The sequence below is a fragment of the Thermobia domestica genome, chromosome 15, assembly GCF_964235325.1.
Source record: "Thermobia domestica chromosome 15, izTheDome1.hap1.1, whole genome shotgun sequence".
NCBI classification, from domain to species: Eukaryota; Metazoa; Arthropoda; class Insecta; order Zygentoma; family Lepismatidae; genus Thermobia; species Thermobia domestica.
The window spans coordinates 45,493,924-45,516,838 of record NC_137468.1 but is presented as its reverse complement, the minus strand read 5'-3'; the positions used below and the strand labels follow the sequence as shown (position 1 = coordinate 45,516,838).

The window sequence follows — 22,915 nt, the reverse complement described above, 5'->3', positions numbered from 1 at the left end:
ACGTTTCTTGAGAATCTGCGAGTCAACAATAGCTCCAGAACTACGCTTGATATCATTAATCTCCGACATTAGGTGTTCTGGTAGGAAATGTATGTTAACAATGATCCTCTGCAACTTTTCATTTGTTGAAGTACACCATGAGCTCTTGAATATAGCATGTATTGGTCTGTCATAGGTAGGTAAGTTTATAAAAAAGATCGCCAACACTATCTTAAGCATTTCATCAAAATCCTTTAAGTTCTCTTTATGGCTTTTTCATAAGATACCATTTTCCTTGCCTCCACCCTCTAGTTTTATTGATTTTTACGAATTGTCTTAGTTTGCCACTCATTCTCTACAACACATAACCAATACATGTTAATTTTTCTATTTCGCACTCATCTACATTTTTGTAGTTTGCCCTGTCATCGAGCTGAACGAGCTACATTCACCATCACCATGAATCAAAGAAGCATGAACCAAAGTGAAGCAAACGGAAATTGTATGTTCAAAAAATCTCGCACCTCGAATACTGTGAGATTTCCTATCTTACATGCGCCATTCAATAACTAACTGATTCACAGTAGCTTTGCTATATTGAATAACTTATATTAAAAATACAAATACAGCCATTTTTATTTTATTTTATTTTATTTATTTATTTATTTTTTTTTTTTTTTTTTGTATATCACTGAACTCTCACCCATAGAGGAATTGGTGTAATATAAAATCATTTATTTTCTCAATTTATTATACGCATATGATTAACTATGTCACTATGTCTTCGCGTAGCAAACTCTTGTTTTATTACGGCTAGTAAAAATATTTAGCCCTATATTGAAAAGTTGAAAACTGACCTTTTCCCACGTAATTCTTTCCATCCGAAGTGATGTAGACTTTGATCATCTATGTAAAAGTTACCCAAAGTAAAATGTTTATTATGATCTCGGAACGAGCTTTATGAATTGTCACTTCGTTAATCCGAGTCTTCTATTATTCAAAATTTGTGTCTGTAAAAATCATAAACTAAAGATTACGCTTTTAATTTCTGTGTTGAGACGAAATGTTCTACAGGATGCAAAATGATCAGCAAAGGATACAACCTCCCTACATCAACTGGCAAAGGATTTAAATTTAAAAAAAAAAAATCTTCTGAAAATGTTTGTCCGCTATATAAATCCACACTGCTGACTTAGCATACTTCTACGTTAACTATAGGAAAGAGACTAAGTTATTTAGAATGTTTGAAATTCATATCCCAAGCGAAGATTTTTTTTTTTTTAAATGTATAACGCCTGCACTGCTGGAAATGAATTTTCGAATACACTTAGCATTTGGATCCAGCTCGAATTTTATCACTTCGTTTCGACTGAAATACGTATCAATCTACAAAACTTTTCAAATACGTATCCAAAGAAGGTTCAAATCTATCTTCATCAACCTATTATTTCCTTGAAGAGAGAGAGAGAAATGCAGTCTATAAGCACATAACAGACACGAGACATTCAATTAATTGGAGTGCAGTGAAAGTGCTGGGCCAAGAGAAGAGAAAATTAGTCAGAAAATGGAAAGAAGCCATGTTTATTGAAACGTAAGACGACAGAGTTATGAACTGGAACTCTGCACTTAAAATTGATGAAAAGTGGAATAAATTATGGAATCTCAAAGATTGAGTTCATTGTGCAGTTTATTTTTGTAAATTTAGTATTATTTATTTATTTATGTTTATTTATAATTTGTATTATTAATATTTATATTTAAGGAGTTAATTGTAAAGCTTATTTTGTTCATTATATTACGCCTAGTTCTTAGAAATGAATGTATATGGTTGTCAACAAGGGGAAAGAGGAATAACGACTTTTGTTTTTGTTTCTTTGGTGTGGTGCAATAGGATTGGGTGCTGTAGATTTGTGTAACCAATCAGGATGTGTGTTTTTTTTGCTGTCTTATATACTAATTTGGCCATTACATGTGTATTCATAGTGTCTGATCAAGCCAAAGTGGATAGGAACTGTTACACGTTAACTAGGAACTGTTACACGTTAACAACTTTTACAATAAACGTATTGTTTTGCACAGCGAGTAGTTTAAATCAAATTTACGTATACTAAAAGCAAAGCTTGAACAAGGGAAAACACTATTCTTTCCGTGCGAAGAACGGACATTTTAATTAGTGTTCTATAATTATGCCCTGTAGGTTAAAGAAAATGGATAAAAATCCATGAGGAAGATGAGAGAAATAGAATAAAGATGATGATAGGGAAAAAAAAATGAGAACATTCACGAACATAATGATGCTCACGACTAGTTCACATGACACGACAAGCTCAACGAGGGAGGAATTTCTTGCACAAGAGGTGAGCGCTTTACTACTGTGTTACTGTGTCTCTAAAGCAAAGAACTAAATAGCTTTAACACTATATAAATGTACCAAATTGTGTGCACAAAGCTTCGGAATATCCTCGATTTGGGAAGAAAGAAGAGAAACTTTCAACCATGACGGGCCTACGATCCGTACACCAGTAGCCTGGTAACGAAGAAAGAAAGAAAACTAATTAAATCTTCATTTCTTTTGTATTTAAGAATTTCGTTGGTTACAACTTATATGAACTAGATTAATTGAAAGGATAGTTTTAATCATCCAACTATAAAATTTAGGAAACTAGCTTCCTGAGACATAGCATACTTTATTAGATCCAAGTCATTCATATAGGAGGCAGATTACCCGTTCATTTTCAAAAACGTTCAACATATTTTAATTCACTCATTCATAACTAAGATGTAAACAAATGGAAACCACGTTTCTTTGGTTTGCAAGATATATCTTACTTCAAATTTTACTGTATTTTAACATACTGGAATTGTTTTAAAGAAATATTTTTAGAAAAGTCAATTACCGCTTTCACGTTTTGACTTTGTCGGCTACAAGTAGTATTAGTAGTATTCATACTTTCAGGGACGCGTTCATGTAATTAAGCACTTCTAAAGTCCCAACTAATGTGTGCTCCATCACTCCACAAATAAAAGTGAAAATTACGTAAAAAATATAGCTATTACAAGGTGTCTACTAAAATTCCAAAATGAAATTTCGTGACTTCTTCGTGACCTTTTCTTTCCCAAACCACAAAATTTAGTAACATTCTCAGGAGCGATTTGGGTCAAATTTTCATGCTTGCGATAGAAGCGTGCTTTGCTTATGATTTGGTACCGTCTAAAGCAGACCATAGACATTTTTGGTGGTAAATTTTGACATTTTATAGAACATTTTCCAGTCTATTTTTATATTTGTACAGATAAAAAAAAATCGTGACCTAAAAGCTAAATTTCGAGACTTTTTCTTGTCTTTCATGACTGTTTTCTCATTTCATGACTTTTTCATGACTTTCGTGACCGATAGACACTCGTATTAATTTGTGGGAAAAACAGAGTTCACATCTAAATGACATTACATTATTATAAAATCACATACCTCTAACGGTATTTTCATTGTCAATTTTGTATCTACGTTGTCAAGATTTTACGTTTAATAGGAAACTAGGAACAAATGGTTAATGAATTTTAACCAAAAACATTTTCGAAGTTTTTACCGGATCAAATAACAGATACTGTAACATTTTTTAAAAATATATAATAAGTGCTGAAAAATCTGGGATCTGGATCATCCACAAAAGATGATATTTATTGAAACGCCTACTCTGTATCCTAAAATTTCCAAAGGAATATAAATATTGTAGAACTATTTCTTCTTTTCGTCAATTTTTTTCGTTCTGTTTGGTTCAAGTATGTACGGAGAACGTTTGATAAAAATATGTAAAGGAAGGTGGTGGTGGTTCGGAACCAATGAAAACACTTTATTATAAAGAAATTGTCACCTAGTATTAGATTATGTGCTTTGAAAGATTGAGAAACGGAGAGAAGCTACCCAGAAGCGGTACAACTACCTCCTTCTCTGAACTCTTGTGGCTTAACTTTCGGAAATTGCAGATATATATATGCTATGAAAATTCGGAATTTGGATCATCTGTCGAAGAGGATAATCATTACAAGGGCTGTTTTGGATTCGCTCATGTTGAAGAGATTTACAGAAAAATGAAACGTTACAGAAAGTGTGCTGCAGATGGTGTGTGTTCCATGGAATACATTAGTCACCAATGTGAAGTGGTGTTCCTCAGTGTTACTATTAACATTAGATTTTATAACCACCACCTACTTGGAAGTTCAAAGACAGTTGTCGACGTCTTCGTTTTTTAAGATGGCCTAGGCTTTAAAAATAAAGCCTGTTTGTCGGGAAATCTAAGACCGTTTCACTGTTCTAAAGGCAGCGACACTCAAAATTCAAGTTGTTAAAACTGTTGTCAGAAATATTATTTGTTACTGTCTTGAAATCGTATTCTCTTATTTGTTACTACTGAACTACCTCTTTCTTTTTTAATCTCATAATGTTATCAAAAAACTTGTTTTCAAGCACCAGGGTCTACGAACGCTTTAAAAACTCGCTTTATTCTTCCTTCCATTGGCTTTTGCATCTATACTGGACATGATTCAAAATGGATGAGAAAGTTTTAGATCTATGGAAGTTGCACACTAGTATTCATTTCAGTAACTCTCTATTATCCTTCATAACAAATGTAGTCGTAAACCCATTCTTACCCAGTGAACTACAGCATTTCTCTAAACACAGAGATTTCCATACATTACTGCTTACGGTTATTTTATAATCGGGGCTCACTATCTTCAATAATGCTCACGCTGTCAGGCTCCCACTTGTTGATCTTAATGGAGCTTACAGTCGCTCCTGCTCTAGCTCGTTGCGCTCAATTATTGAGCTCAAGGTTGTTGGGAGCCACTGATCAATCTGGGTATCTCTGCTCTCACTCATTCGCAGTGTGATTCTGTGATATTCATAAATGCAGAGCTATAAGTCGACTGTTGTATCTTAGTATTATTACAACCTAACCTGGAACTGACAATTGATGATTTTTGAGGAATAATATAAAATATTCCATGTTGCAGGAAGTTAGTGTGGAGTTTGCAAGAAAATTAAGACCAATACTTGTTGTTGTTAAAAACGCTGTAGGCCTGATATCCACATCAAGCTTGGCTAATGAACACGAGTTGCAGCTGCGACGGGTTCTCGCACAAAGACAGTTTCTTGTGGACATCCAGGTGTGTGTGTGGTCTTTATTTCTCGGTAACTACTGGCCGGATCTGAACGAAATTTGGTAGGCAGTAGCTAAGAATACAGATCGCTACATTTTGTGGCCGGGTTGGACCAAAGACAGACTTTGCTCACTTTGTATATGGTATTTTGTCAGTAACTACTGGCCAAATCTGAATGAAATTAGGTGGGCACGTAGCCCAGTGTCTGAGGTTTGAAGATCTCTATATTTGGTAGCTGATTTCGGCCAAAGACAGGCTCGTCTCAGCAACAGAGGCTGTGTTCCACAGCTTTGCACGGCGGGAGATTCTGAGTTCGCTTTAAGTTGGCTTGAATTGATATATATATATATTCCAGTTTAAGTAAATACAGCCACAGAGATTATCTACGATTTGATAGAGCATAACCTTAACATAAAAACCCTAAAAAATCCGAAAACTCCCAAGAAAACCTGCTGAATACGTTTTGTAGGTAACTTGATCTTAATATGAAGTCAGAAGTACAATCAAAATATTAAGATTTGCACTACTAATTATATTGAAATTTAACTTGCAGTCCTAAGTGTTTTCTGATCTCTGACTATTCAGGTAATCTAGGAAATAACTTTCACGACGGAGAGGATTCAGTCGATGCATTAGATCATAATGAACGATGAAAAAGCGCGTAATAACCAATATACCTTTTCAACTAATAGGAAAGGTAGCTAAATTATAGTGTTAGATACATGACGTCACTACAAAATTATCATGTATTTACTTCCTTCTACAATATTTAGAACTAATTAATTTCAAACACTCAATTCCTTAAACACAACGGTGAAAATTGAAAATAAATTCTATCATCAATTTTGGCCCCTCATTTTCGCAGTGAAACAAATGATCCAATGTAGATTCAAAATGATTACAATTTATATTCAAATCTGTGTGAGTTTTTATAATGAATTTACAAATTACCAAAACACGGGGCAGTATGTATTTATGGAATTCGAAAAAACAGCGCAACATCCACAGTTCAGAAAGCTTTCTCATCCGTTCAAATATGAAGAAATTTATTTCTTACCTTGTGCAGAAGTCCCTGCTGAGCCATCTGGACCTGAAGAGTTGCCTAACATATTCTGATTATTAATCCCTGAAATAAAAATGAAAAAAACAAACTAAAACAACTCTACTTTTCAACTTTCTATACAATTCATGTATTTTTATTTATCCTTTTAAAAATTCCACATATACACACTTGCAATTGGTGGAGTAATAATACTAGCTCGTACTTTTCATGATAATTATAATCCTCATACTAATCAGGTACAGGTAACTCCATCTGATAAGTGTCGCTGATCCATTACGTAGACATATCTAATGTTTCTTCTCTTTATTTAACTTACATCCCATGAATGTTAAATGGAGCGAGGGATTCTACCATGAATGAGCATTTTGCAAAAGAAGGTTGTGCTCAAGCGCACTAATCGTCGTTGGACTAACCAATAATCGTCGTTGGAATAACCAATAGGCGTACCTTTATAAAATAAGATTTGAAGTTAATAAGATGGTACCTTATATGATTTTACGAGGTCTACTAATTGGTGTAAGAATAATAGGCGAAAGTAGATTTGGCGCGTCACCGAAGGGCATAAGTTGAGTAACGTAAAATAAAGAAATCTGAGATACGCCTATTCGGTATTCCAGCGGCATAATGTCAATGAGCCTCGCGCTAGATCGATCAATCTCACGTAAATTTACCTCACTGGGCTAAAATTCGATATGGCTCAGGTTCACTACAACTTGCTCGTGAATGTGAATATATGGACCATACCAAGCCTGCTCGTGAGACGTGAATATCTAGAGCTTACCTCAGAAAAAAGAAACGTAGTGCATGCGTGAGATACAAGGTGTGTGAGAAAAGTAATGAGACCGGCAACACTGCGGGCGATCTGGCAACGCTGTGTCTACCGGCCTGTGCTAGACCGGTTTGTTTATCCCTTCCACTTCCTCAGTCCGAGTTACAACTTCGTACAGCTAACACATTATTTTTGACAGCACCATCAGTGAAGTTGTTTTTTTGCTGTGTGTTACAGAAATGGAGCATCCGAATTTAAAGCAACGTTGTGCAATAAAGTTTTGTGTTAAACTTGGTAAATCCACGAGTGTGACTTTTGAAAAGTTGAAACAGGCCTATGGGGAACATTGCTTCTCAAGAGCACAAGTTTTCCGCTGGCACAAATCATTTTTGGAAGGCCGAAAACACGTTGAACGTGTGAGAGCTCTTGTGAGATCAGACCGTCGTTTAACAATAAGGATGATGAGTGAACAGTTAAATTTAAAAACTTTCACCGTACATCAAATTTTGACAGCCGATTTGAACATGCGAAAGATTTGTGCCAAAATGGTGCTGATAAACCTCATAACAGAACAGAAGGACAATCGAAAAAACGTGTGCGTTTATCTTCTTGATAGGATTGCCAATGACCAAGAATTCTTCAATTGTGTGATCATAGATGATGAATCCTGGATATCTGAGTACGATCCTGAAAAAAAAAAAAAAAAAAAAAAAAAAAAAAAGCGGCAAAGCGAAACTGTCAACCAAGTGTTTTAAAAGTGTCCTTGAAAGGCTCCGGAAGAGTGATTCGTGTGAGACCAGATATTGCAGACAAGTGGATGCTTCATCATAACAATGTCCCGTGTCACATGTCCATCAGTGAATTTTTGACCTCAAAATGCATTACTGTTGTTCCTCAACCCCCCTATTCACCTGATTTGAGTCCTTGTGACTTTTTCCTTTTCCTGAAATTCAAACATGTCCTAAAGGGACGTCATTTTGGAACTCTGGAGAACATTCAAAAGACTGACCGACCAGTTAAAAGCCATACCAGTTGAAGACTTCCAGCGCTGCTACCAAGAGTGGGAACAACGACTCCGCCGGTTTATAGCTGCCCAAGGGAACTACTTTGAAGGGGATAACATTGTTGTTGTTTGAAAAACATAAAAAAACTTTAGTTAGTACAAAATCAGTCTCATTACTTTTCCAACACACCTCGTATACTTCATGCCTGAGATATTTTAAAATTCTTTTCTTCAATGAAAATTGTTACGTCCGCAAAGCACTATGAAATCCTTTTATTGAAAATCCGACTGTTTTTATTTCAATTAATATATATGTATGATTATTCATAATGACATGCAGAGTTTCCAAAATGGATCTTCAAATTTGTTACTTTTCCTAGTAGTTTTATACGAGGGTTACTGGAGAAGTTTCTGCAAACTACTACTACCAGTAGTGCTAGTGATCCGCTATTATAAAGTTCGGGAGAACAGACGTTTCTATGTTTAAATTATTTTCGTTTGTTTAAGCATATATTAATTTTTCACAGCACTTTGAAGTAGTTTTGTGAGAAATGGGAATTTCTCGTGAACATTTTCCAGATTTCTTTTAAGGATTTCAAATGTAAGTATCATTGAAACAATGCATCGAGTGACTTCATTTGGATTTAGGAGTAAAGTATCATCCAATAGGACTGAGTACAATTGGTTTCCTAAATTCCAACGTAGTAGCACATTTCTGTGATACGAGTTTCGTGAAGGTTTAATATCCATTTCTGTTGGTGCCAGTAAGGTTGATGTGTGTGAAATGATTGATGAGAGAGGTCGGCATGTGATATACCATGAGATTCAGGCACTCCTGAACATTGACATGAAAGAAACAAACTATTTTTTAATATCGCCTGAACGTACGAATCTTTTCAAACCGTTGGATCGCATATACCTTGACCGAAGTTCAAGAACAGGCTCCTGTTAAGGTGGATCACCAGTCGGAAATCAGTATATATTTTAACTCACTGCCTTAACCACTGCGTAATGAAACGTTATATATTATAAATATTGCACTATAAGATATGTAATGTTTCAGCTACAGCACTAAAAACTGATCCATTTGGTTTGTCTCCTGATATCGAAAAATCTAACAAATAAAAAGAAAATACTTGATTCGTTTTACAATGAGCACACAAGATGGCACTCGCTGTAAGATCTTACTAGAAGTGCTCAGTTTTACGAAATATTTATTTGTATGTGTAAAGTATTTTAAAGTAACGTTCTTATTACGAAATAGATATATTGTTTGGCCGTTTTTCGTGTTATGTTTCCCATTTTATTTAAATATTAATTTACAATTAAGGAAATAGATTTTGAGACTAAACTTGCACAGAACGCCATAATGGGTTGTTGCCAAATTTGTACGTTTACTGTAGTAGTCACAATAAGAAAATTCCTGGATTCTAGCGTTGCAGTTCAGAAGTGGAATTGCGGTAAGGGTCGAAAACTAATTTCTCTAGTAAGTATCAAAGCAGAATTCCATGATTACTTTCTTTATTATCTGTCATCAGTAAACACTCCACACTATCTGGCAACGCCACACTATTTAAGCAGCGTTTAACATAGCACTGGGAACACCTAGTGACCCACCTTAATTGTAACGAAATGCTCAAAAATTTCAACCGAGATAAGTGAAATTTGGTAACGTCTGAGCAGAAACTAACGTCTTAGGAGAGCTGCCACCCAAATAATAGCTTGTTTCTTTAGTTACGCCAAACATGTGACAACCATAGCTTTAAAAATTCGAAGGATTGTAAATACTGTGTGTATACAATACTGTTTGCCACGAGTCATCAATTGTTGCGTAAAACGAACTCAATTGTCGCATCATTCTTCACCACAACAGCAGCAGTTCTCAATCATCACACCAAACTGTTCACTTGGAAGAGGAACGGATTAGGGGCTTTTGTGTTTAATGTATATTTAAGTGTATCTTCACTTTCTTCTTCGGTGAGTTAGGCCAAGTAGAGACAATTTGCAATAATTTCTTCAAAGCAGGAATTAATCATAGCTGTTCTGCAAACTCAGTACCATATTTTCCGATGACATTCTAATCACTAGCTTCTTTCGCATACATACAACAACCTTTTCAAGAGTCTGGTATATAAATTGAAGTATGTATTTCTGATGAAGATACCAATGAGTGGTGAAATAACATAATAATAATTCTTTGAATTGGATACAAGAAACTTTTCATTTATTCAATGTCCCTACAGCAGCGTTCCCCAACCGGTGTGCCGCGGCACACTGGTGTGCCGCGAGAAAATCGAAACAAATTATTAATTCTATACGAACCAAATTGCAAGACAGGGAAAAATGTATATTTATATTTCACATTACTATGAACCTCTACTATAAATCTACAATTTTAAATTTCATACTGTGTTACTTTTCTGTACATTTTTAATGTTGAAAAACGTATTTATCATTGTCATGACCATTATTACTTCTTTATTGTTGCAGACTATTTCGTAACTTGAAATTTTAACATATCATTCAATAAATTGAACAAAGCAAGCATGCATACAAATTACCTACATTTGTGTTTTAAAAGTATAGGAGATTTGTTTATTTGTTCGTTATTTAGTGATCTTCCCTTTTAGTTAGAGGTTAGATACAGTTTTCGAAAGAGAAAGTGGATTTTTAAAAACCCGAGTCCTATATTTCATTGCTATTGTTTTCTATTTTAAAATTGGAATGAAAAATAAGTATAATGATTTAGCACGGGGGAAAATCAGTGATCGAGCTTTCTTCTCTGTAAGAAGGAAATTAGTAATCACATTAAAATACCATGGTAATTATATATATATATATATATATATATATATATATATATATATATATATATATATATATATATATATATATGGGTGATTCCACGAAAAAGGGAAATTTTCACTTGGAAAATTTTTGTTCCGTTGATGGTCGCCTATTTCAATAAAAATATCACATGCACTTACTACTACTAAGTACATGTTAATTAGGTGTTCAGCAGAGCTGAATCGTTATTGGTGTACTAAATAAAAAATAATAAACTTTTCAGCACCCACGGAGTTGAGACCATAGGTCACGGAGTTGAGATTAGTTAACACGGAGTTGAAAATTGCTGTGGAGTTGAGAAACGTGATACATCTGGGTGATAAGTTTTGGTTTATAAGTGATTAAGCTTATAATTTACATAAAAATTGAAATAATTTTCCAATAGTTTTTGTAAGTTAGAATTATTCTCCTTATGTTGAATAAAATTCTAACAAACTAGATGACACGTAATTTGTTATACAAAAATACTCCAGAAAATACTGCAAGCATATGAAAATATATCTAATGAAGGTTCCAAAATTGAGTATATATATATATATATATATATATATATATATATATATATGAATATGTGACGTAAATAAGAAATACACATACACTTATCGAATATTGAAAAATTATTGCGCTTTCAATATGTTGACTATCATATGGAGAGGACAAACTTTTTACATAAACTTACGAAACAGACGAAGTAGTCACTAAACCTGTCTATTGTCTACTTCATTTGTTTTCTGAGCTTATGTAAACCGTTTGTCTTCTCTGTGTGATCAAGTCCACACGTCGAAAGTGCAATACTTTTTCAACATTTGGTAAGTGTATTTGTACCGTATATTTGGTATATATACAAGGTGTTTCAAAACAATACACACATCGTTTGGGAGCTGATTTCTGACACCAAGATAAGACGAAAAGTATAGACAACTGGGTGCACAAATGCTTCCTTTCGGAGTTATAGGTTGCCGAAAACATGAAAAAAATGAACTTTAAAGGTCCATAGCTCCAAAACTATGAGATCTGCCGTAGTCGGGTCACGACTTCACTTAGGAACTAATATGTGCACTATCCAAAAATATGTTTTAGAATCCTGAGGTACTCACGAAGCAATTTATTAGAGGGAGTTTGGTTACGGGCGTATAATCTGAAGTACTCACCAACTACTTCTATAAAAGTTGTTGTGGAAGTACCGCAAGATTCTGAAACATGGATATTTGGATAGCGCACATACTAATTACTAAGTGAAGTCTGACCCGACTACGGTAGGTCCCATAGTTTTATGCTATGGACCTTCACCTTCAAAGTTAATTTTTTTTTCATGTTTTCGGCAGCCTATAACTGCGAAAGGAAGCATTTGTGCACCCAGATTGGTCTATACTTTTTATCTTATCTTGGTGTTAGGAATCACCTCCCAAACGTTGTCGGTATTGTTTTGAAACGCCCTGTATAATGCACACTAAATGACAGTGTAAGGCACTCATCATTTCTGTTTTCTTTGGATAATTAAATGTTCTTTGTTAAGTAGTCCTCATTTTCCACTCCAATGAAGGAAATGTCTTGAGGAAACAGGGAAGGGCTGTTCTAGTCAACACAGAATGACAACTGCCAACGCTTTTTAAACGTCAGGTTTAGTAGGCCAGGAGAAATTCCTCCCGATTCACGTCATAAAATTGACTGTCCGTATATTGCCCTCAGACTCTTCGACAATCTCTGAAAAGAAAACAATTAGTTGATCATAAGATTGAGACGTCAATAGGTTAAAAACAGATACCATCCATCTTGACTTGACTGAAGTTTTACCTCCGGCTACCTGACAGCCCCAAATCTGAACTTCCGCGAAACACTCCTTGGATGGGCTAGGACCCTCCAGCCGGTCTTTGAGTTCGAATGACACGTGGTCAGCGTGTCGGCTCCTACGACCGTTGCGATGGTCTGCGCGATCAGGTTTCAGTACATCTCTACTCAAATGAGTTTTTTTAATTGCCTTACTGTGCGAAGTAAACACCATTAATTTTTGAGCTTCCACCGGGAAACAAACCCAGAGCCACGCACGAAAGGCGAGCATACCAGTCACTAGACCATAAACGAGCTTTATTTCTATCAATATATTGAAAGAACAAATATTTGGAAGAGCATGAGCATAACAAACACTACAGGATTATCAACTCCGTGACTTGTCTCAACACCGTGGATTCCTTAGTTTTCAGATGGACATGGAGTTGAGAAAATCGAATATAATTTATTTTTACCGGCCCACTTTTTAACCAGTACATGTGAGTAATTGTGTACGAATTTTCTACGTTAAGGCGTAGGTTTCTCAAGGGAAAGAAGGTATATACCATACAAATACATTCAGTAATAAATACCATGGTGTTGAGAATCAATTAATATACGCACCTGCTTTCCACACACAAAAATATTTTTCCTATAGCTTTTAACACATGCACACAACTTTTTCTGTTCTTCAGTCAAACATGTCTGCCTTGTCTTCTTGTGGGTGTTGCCAATGTGGACGACCATGCTATCTGTTGAGAGCAATGATAATTTTTTCTATTGCCATGGAGTTGAGACGAAATAGAGGTGACAGAAACGAAGCATAGTCAAGCTTTCCAAAATAATCGTTATAAAGATTTACTTTCCACAAAACCGAAACATTGAAGTGTTCTCTTCCATTTAATTACCATTAAATGATGTTTGATTTGCGACTTCAGTTGTAATTTATTGATTAAAATCAGTCAACTGTAGTCTGTGACAGCCCACGGTGTTGAGAAATTGGGTAATAATTAATTTTTTACGTATGTTTCGTGTTATATTTGCAAACTGTTATACATGGCATACCTACTTTGTGACGGTTACTACCAAACAAAATAAAAATGAGGTGATTCTTTCTAGTAGTAGTTTGAAGAAATGCCCGTGACAGAAAATTTCCCTTTTTCGTGGAATCACCCATATATATATATATATATATATATATATATATCTGGGTGTGCCGTGAGAATTCAAGTTACACCTGTAGTGTGCCGCAAGTTGAAAAAGGTTGGGAAACGCTGCCCTACAGCATCTTTTTAAGTAAAAATTTGGCGAGATTCCTCTGGTAAAACGATAAATATTGATTGGATCTTATAAAATCTACTGTTTTGGTGTACGCCTGTGTGGAGTAAGTGACAATGTAAGTAAGTTCCAGTTTCTTTACATTATGCATTTTTATTTTTAAAAGGAGGTAGGGGGAGCAATTAACTAATCATAGTACTTATTTTAATTTTGTAATGAATAAGTATCGGTTCTCCTTTGACGTGGTTGAAAACATTACCAGTGACAAAAGTAAGACTTTCTAGTTTCTACGACTGTCCGGGGAAGCGGGCATGAAAAGCACGCACGGGCAAAGAAGCAGAAAGACTATTTAAACACTGTCACACTAACAAGCAAATCTCACATATTACAAGTTTATCAAAAGCTTCTTCCTACAGGGTAAAGCAGAAATAAATATCTAATTTATTTGAGATGAACGTCCGCTTTTCAGCACCTATATTAAAAGGTAACTACTGTTTACAGTTTGATGTGAATCGCTACTCTGGTTTGTATCTGAGGCTTCTACTGACTTCACAAATTTTTATTCACCAGATTTCCAAAATTGAACTTCCGACCACCAATTTATCAATTTACAGGAATTTTTACATATTAGCTAATTTTGAGTGAATTCAACCACTAACATAGTCGCGACAGAATTAATTCGAAAAATATTGCTAACAACATTGAATGAAGAACGGATAAAAAAATATCCCTAGAAGACTAAGCTGATCTAGCCACATTACTTTTTCGCATCTGAAAACAAAAGATTCACCCCATGCCATGAAAAAGGTAACTTTCCCTTCAATAAATTTCCTGTAATCGGGACCAAACTAAATTGTTTTCTATCACCTGTAAATTACAGTTCCAATCTTGTTCTCATTCAAGTATTTTCCCAATCTAAAACCATTTAATTTGCCTTCTTGCACTCTGCGTAAATCTGACTTCTTCCTGTAATTTCACAAGTAGCCTACATAAATGCCGACCATCGTTTTTACAATGTGTTAATTTACGACTGAGAACAAAACAATTACGCATGATGAATGTAATATGAGGAAAGTAAGCTATTTAAACTACACAAGAGTTAAAATTTAATTTTCACGTGCACACGCGCACGCATGCACGCACGCACGCACGCACACGCGCACACACACAAATGCTCATATATACACACGCACACACACCAGAGAAGAAAAAAAAGTGACATTTTTTATCTGCTTTCCATCGTAATAGCGGAGCAAAAACTACTTACATATCCACTTCTAGCGACAAGTGCGATATCCATTCAGAACTACTAAGATTGGACCACAATTTTATGACAGTTCCAACGAAGTTCAAATCGCCATGATTGAAGCAATGTTTAATTCACTGACGTGGCCTATGGAAGTTAAGCTAACACGGAATATAAAATGCAAGTAGTAAAATCTGTTGACTTAGTGACTTCTCTTGGCCTCTTTTCTACGGAACCTCCATTTTCCCGCAAAACACACACCACTTTTTATTCTATACGTTGGCTACCTGTCCATCTTGGAACTAGGCCGCATCCAAGCAATGTTATTTATATACTGTTAATGTAATCTGTTATGTTAACCACTTACGTGACCTTCCATTTCTTAGAAACCCTTTCATTCCTATGTTACTGTTGAGTGTTTCAAATCAGTGAACTGAAGAAAGGGCCAAATACGTGTCCAGGCATTTGGTACTCTTTATTGTTGTATGAGTTTGGTTAATGATTGTATCAACAGATTGGTGTCATTAAGGCTTTCAATTCATATTTTATATTACAAGAACACTTTGTGCGAAATTACTCTTCTATTACCATGTTGATTGCCGTGCCTTCCGATGGATTCTTTCCATTCAGGCCATTATTGCCGTAAGTTCGTAAGTTCCCATTCCTTCTAAAACATTTACTTCTTATCTTATATATTCATGTAGAGGGCCTTAGGAAGAGAAAACTTTTTTTTTTTGAGTATCGGTTACGTGTGTCCGACTCGGCGTAGAACTTAAAATTCCTCTGCCTGCGCCGCGTCGGGCACGCTATTGGTCACCGTCCCGATTTGCACATTCATTATTCTATTCAATATATCACGGACTGTGATGATTTTCTTTCTTTATGTTATTACTCTAGATTGGTATGTAGAAAATATTGAAGTATCAGTTTTGTCTTTTTCACCAAGAATTTATTGTTGATTTTGCTTTTTTTTTTTTTTAAAGCTTGCTTGAATTATAGTATGTTATATATAAAACTGCAATTTGCCTAAACGAAAAAACACAGTAGAACAGCATAAATTGCTGTATCATCACAGTTCCGTAGCCAGCCCAAAAATGTAGTGAGGGAATGGTAGAAGTTAGGGGGGCCCGATCAAACCATATTATAGTTCATCACCATATTATAAAGTTCATTTTCAAGCCTCCCTTGAAAATTTTTTGGGACCAGTAAAAATTTCGGGTGGCCCGACCACCAGTTCCCTGTGGATAAGGGTATGTCTGATGAGAACTTTGATATGTCTTCTGATAATGATTCCGATTATAAACAAAAGTGTTTCGGGAGAGAATTCTTGGTGTACATAAGTGGCAGGGAAGCTGAAAGTACTAATATGAGTAGCAACGGGAAGAAAGTACATATTTCTGCTCTGCATAGCTGAGGTCTTCCTCCCTCTCTCTCTATGTCTTAAGGAGAAAATATACGCAAACTACCGCCTAACAATTGCGCATCCTCACGCAAGTAATGTAATTTATGGAAAACGGAGCTGTGAACCCAAATTTTGCTGCAGCTTTAGCACAGAGTGAACCTGGTGAATTATTCTCTTGAATGGTGGATAAGGTGATAAACATGACAGTTGATCAGACTAGTGTAGACCTATATGCCACAAGTATCTATGATGTAGGACCCTGTTCAAGATTACACGATTGGGTATCAAGTAACAACAATGAAACTGGAAATTTTGTAGGTCTAGTTGCATATGAAAGTATTGAAAATGTCATCCTTGCCAGAATATTGGAGCCAGGAAGACATGCTTAGAAATAGTTTCGGGGCTTCTATCATGTCGAGGAATAAATTCGAAATGCTGCTTCGTATGATCTAGTTTGCTGACAACAACAATGCATGTCCTCCAGGAGACCGATTTCGTAAAATTCAGGGCCTGACTGATTTGCTAATTGACAATTTTCAGAAAGCTTACACATTATGTGAAGCAGTTTATGTGGATAAAAGAAACACTAAACAATATGTTATATTTTCTATGAATTTCATACAAAAATGATTTTACAATATAAGTTTTATATGAAATTCACAGAAAATGTAACATATATTGTTCAGTATCAAATTTTGCCTATCATAATCTATTCAATCAAAAATCATCATCGAATCGCAATACAGTGAAACCTGTCAACTTGGCCACCTGCTTATCTTGGCCTACTTCGTCTTGAACCTGCATTTTCCCATAAAACATTCGTTACTTACTACTCTGTAAGTTGGCCACCTGTCTATCATGGAAGTTGGCCACACTGAAGCAATGTTTATCCTATGATGATAATCAAATTTACCTGCGTATCTTGGAAACGAGAAATACCGTTTTGCTATTTTTCCTAATTCTTTCGCATTCGCATTCCCATATGAGAGGCAGATGTTTTGTATTTGTGACTGGAGAAAAGAAGCAAGGATTCCCGCGATTTGCTCTTGGAGGTCAATGGCTAGAAGACTACCCTTGTAAAGGGGTGGTGAAAGAAGATGTAAATAAGAAAAAGAACGTACAGGAATTCAGGAAATGGTTGTACGTATTTGTTTACCCTGTCTGTTTTGGTAAAACCATTAGCTATAGCAGCTCCTCTCATCAGTTGGGAGATTTAGTAATTCTCAAGGTTAAAAGTAACCATCTCAATTGTCAACTATTGGCACCTGTCGGCTTGTCAAAAGATAACGGAGTTTTTGAGATATGAATTCCCTCAAGATTTTCTCAAAACACTACCTGAACCTGCGCTCTCTACACAGCGCATAATTCGCATATGAGCATAAATCTCCTTCTCATTCCTCACAACATCTGTACATGTCCCTTTACAGACACAAGTGAAAGACGTATTGATTAAAAAAAGCCAAGCGGTATCATAAAAAGGGAGACTATTTTCGATTATTTTTTCTCAATATCTCGCACCGTTTGCAAGATCTGAGCCTACTTCCGGTTTTTGAGTTTCTAATTCATGTATGACCAGTGTTTGCTTTCTTCCTGCATCGAGTATGTAAGAAGCAAATGCATTACATATACAATTATAATGTCAACTATATATGGTGTTCATTGGGCAAAACACTCAAAAAAATAAAGATTTATCTTAAGACTCGAGAAATGGTTATCCTTCCTTTTTCACTATTATTTGGCCATGGAACAAATGCCTGAGACATATACAACCCCAATATACAACACTGTGGTGTTGGAATGTATAACGCATAGGATATGATGCTTTAGTTTTTTTTTTTTTTAATTTCAACGCTTTCAGCGTACAATAAAAAGATGTAATAAAGAAATAATGGCCATGTTTTTTTTTATATATTTGGTCTAGGAATTAATTCGTGCGGGTGGACAAGAGATGGTGCAACGAACGGAGCGTCCCACAGTTTCGTGTATCCACACATGTGTTGCAAACCCCTGTCATCGCGTATCGTTCCTAGTATAGGGCAGTGGATTAAAGCGTCAACAACACCAGTTTGTAGTGAAGTGAACATGGCGCAATTTGTGCCTGATAAAGTGTTTTTGCGGGGTGTCCTGCTGCATTACTTTAACATGCAGAAAAGTGCGACTGAAAGTCATCGTATTTTGGTGGAAGTGTATGGTGACCATGCTCTAGCTGAGCGAACGTGTCAGAAGTGGTTTGCACGGTTTAGAAGTGGTGATTTCGGCTTGGCAGACCAAGAGCGAGCTGGACAGCCAAAAAAATTTCAAGACAAAGAATTGACAGCATTGCTCGAGCAGGATTCGTGTCAAACGCAGGAACAACTTGCAGCAGCATTAGGCGTTGATCAAACAACAGTCTCCAAACGCTTGAAAGCCATGGGAATGATTCAAAAGATGTCACATTGGGTTCCACATGAATTGAAAGACAGAGACGTTGAAAGACGAAAAACCATTTGCGAATTGCTGCTTCAACGACAGAGCAGAAAGGGGTTTCTGCATCGAATTATTACGGGTGATGAGAAGTGGATCCATTAGGAGAACCCTAAACGAAAAAAGGCCTGGGTGAAACCAGGTGAACCAGGTCCATCACAACCAAAACGAGATATTCACTGTGCAAAGGTTATGCTGTGCATATGGTGGGATATGAAAGGTGTGGTGTACTATGAGCTGCTGCCTGGCCAGAACACGACCAGAATGGGAGAACAGACATGATAAACTTATTGTTCAACATGATAACGCTCGCCTACATGTCGCAAAACCGGTCAAAACCTATTTAGAAAATGTCGGATGGGAAGTTTTACCCCACCCGCCGTATTCACCAGACGTTGCTCCTTCGGACTACTACTTGTTCGATTGCATGAACAACGATTTGATTGGACAGCGGTTTACTTCTTCAGAAGATATCGAAACATGGGTCTCTGACTGGATCGCTTCCAAGGATGAGGACTTCTTTCGCCACGGAATCCGTACATTGCCTGACAGATGGGCGAAAGTGGTGGCTAGCGATGGACAATATTTTTCTTAAGGTATTTATGTATTTTGTGTTTGTACTACAGCTTCAATGTGTGCGTACCAACCGCACGAATTAATTCCTAGACCAAATATATATATATATATATTCAATTAGAACTGGACAATTACGCAAAATTTCCAATCGATCAGTGAAAACGTCATCTTTCTAGAGCCTGTAGTTTCCGAGATCTCATTGTCGAAAGGATTGGCCACAAACATATAAACATAGTTTAAAAGAACTCGGAAGATGTAAGCACGACTCACATGCATTGATTTTAGAGAAGGCTTATTAAAGTACAAAAGCTGTGAACAATAATTTTATATCATAAACTTTATGAAAAAGATATAGTTAACTAATTTAGACTAATTAAAATACAAACACTTAAAATGTTTGTCTCTGTTAAACGTGAAATCACACATAACCGTAAATGAAAGATTTGAAAGCTAAAGTTATAGGTTGGATCTCAGGCGCTTTTAATTGCTATTGTAGCATTTTAATAGATAGATCTTCTGCTCCGAGGGAAACACTTCTAGCTCATTAACAAGAGGTAGTTAACTACAATAAAACAAATACGTCTAGAATGAACCACCATTCAGTAACAACTGAAAAGAAGTCATATAAATTGCATATGAATTTCCCAATTTATAACTTAGCTTTACTTGCTTACAATCTGAATAACTTAGTGTACTATAATATCAATTTCAATAAACTGCGTACATACGCTTCTCTTTCATGGTTGTTTGTGTTATTGTATTTTCAATCCGAATACTCCAATGTACCTGACTAGTTTTCAGGAAGAGAAAGGTATGCACATCTATTAAACATACTATATTATTTTCTAGTACTGTATATTTTTATGATTACTCTATCTACATTATTTATAAGTAGCTGTTGTGCCACTGATTATTAAAATTTTACAATCAAGTAATACTAGAAATCCTATTCTAAAAATACACAAATCACACGTATTTTCTGTAAGTTCGCCACTTTTCGATGGAAGCGATGGTGGCCAACAGACAGGTTTCACTGTATAATGTAATAAGTGTTATCACATACAGGACCATGTATACACGTGTTACATCAATTTTACGTGATATGTAACACAATATTGCTTCAAATATGTCAATAAACTATCTAAAACAATATTTGTATATTGAATAATGTATGGAAAATATAAATATTCCGTTCCGGAATTTATTGTCTTCTTGAAAGAAAATAATTGGAGGAAAAGTTTCGTAGTGCACTTTTTTTCTACAATCCATGGTGTGCACTCAGAAGCAAGTTTAAAGTCTGTGGGATAATTCAGTTCCATTGTTGAAATAAATAAAGAAACCATTGTTGCGTCGGTCACCTGTGACCGACGCGGCGGGGAGGGTTTTTTTTAGAATCGGGCACACATGCCCGACACGGCAGTCAACGTGTTACTAATTGACCCTCAGTCATTACCACCAGTCCTTGTGTTATACTGCTGGGAAAATTTCTCATCACCAGGATCTGAATAATTAAGCACTGTTCAAGAATGAAAATATATGGCTGATCAAGTGGATTGGACAACATAGTGATTAGCGCACCGATAAGCCAGAGACCTGTTTAATTCTCAGTCCAGCCATACATTTTCACTCCTTGAAGTTAGAGAAAAACATGTATTTTGTCTGGGTTTCAATATCGATAGTAGTTTGAAAAAGGACTGGATGCTAGATTTCGAATCAACTACTCTACCCATTCCAAGTCACTGTTTCTGTCGCCAACCATACTTTTTCAGTAATTTACATTGTCTACTTAAATGTATCCCTATTTCATGCTAAGCATGAGAGCATAACAGAAAATTGAACGATGATTCCTCCGCCTTCGGAAATATACAAAATTAACACTTGTTTATATATATATATAATGTTCTTTTGGGACACTAGAGAGCATTTCCCCTACCTTAAGTAAATTCTCAATTTTCCTTAGCATTTCAGATCAGAACCAGGGTGGCAAAAATCATGATTTTTTTTTATTTAAATCGATTTTTTTGATTTAAATCAAATCCTTCTCCTCGTATAGTACAAGTCACGAACTGCAGAAAAAACATTAGGAATTAGTATTAAATGTTAATTATGTCATTTAAGTGGAAGTATTGGGGTTTATTTTTGAATTAATCCCTAATCACTAACCTATTTCTATCCCAAACAATGTTTCTTAAGCATTAAGGAAAAAACTTACAGCAACATGATACTTTTCAGGAAAAGTTACTGATATTTGGCAGGGGCATATTTTTAAAAAAATCGGATCTAGCTAGCGGCACGAAATACATATAAAGTACATAAATTTAGAGGAAAATTAACTAATAAACTCTATGGCCTATGGAACCTGGAGGTTCAATTCCGCGTTCACAAAACCTCTCCACTGATTTCTATCTTTAGCCAGCTGGATCCAGTTTCTACTTTGCATTTCTATTTCTGCGAGATCCATCTTAGTATTGTCCTCCCATCTGCGCCTAGGTCTTCCTGATAGTCGTTTTCCGATTGGTCTTCCAGTTAAGACTTCGAAAGCGTTCTTACTTTCTTCCATCCTGGCTACATGACCTGCCCACCTTAGCCTCCTAGACTCGATGACTAACAATGTTTGGTAAACCGTATAAATCATATAGTTCCTCGTTATGAAGTTTCAGCCATTCCCCATTCCCGTTCCTCTTGGGTCCGAATATTCGTCTCAGGATCTTGTTCTCATACTTTCAGTCTATGCTCTTCCCTTATAGTAAGCGACAATGTTTTGTAACCATACAGAACAAGCATGATTATCGTTTTATATATTTTAAGCTTTAAATTCTCCGACAGAATTCGCGACGACAAGAGATTTTGAACTGAATAATAACACGAATTTCTTGCTTTTAGTCGACGTTTAATTTCTTCGTGAATATCGTTTTCGTCTGTTAATACTGATTGATCTTCGATATTTGAAAGTATCCACTTTATCAAAAGTATTATTCGATATTTTAACGCATTAAAGATTTACCGTATTACGATCCCGAGGAACTTCTATGTATTTAGTACCTAAATTTCGTCTAAAGTTTTAATTTTTTCTTTTTTTTTTTTCAGAGAGGGGATCAGGCTCCTCTAAATACGCCCCTATTACCTGAGAACATACAAATAGACGTGGACACAAAATAATTTTCGTCTTAAATGTCCATGCTGTTTTCTCCGTCTGAATAGTTAACGATTTAAAAACCCGATGTTACGAAGAGAAGAAAGCAGGATTCACCCGTTATCCGCTCAAAACGGGATTTTCTCTAATCATTCCTCTGCATGATACTCGTTTTCATACTGTGCTTACATCCATTTGAGTCTCATTGTATTTGATTATCATCTTCTAT

General features: G+C 35.7%; 1 protein-coding gene across 11 annotated transcripts in view; it reads right to left on the bottom strand.

The window, feature by feature from the left end:
* br (broad-complex core protein) overlaps positions 1-22,915 on the bottom strand; it is a 177,150-nt gene that overhangs the window by 127,507 nt on the left and 26,728 nt on the right. For all 11 annotated transcript variants that reach the window (XM_081739666.1, XM_081739665.1, XM_081739669.1 and 8 more), the window contains exon 5: positions 6,197-6,265. In XM_081739666.1, the coding sequence (XP_081595792.1) occupies positions 6,197-6,265 (69 nt within the window). The remainder of the gene's footprint in view (positions 1-6,196; positions 6,266-22,915) is intronic.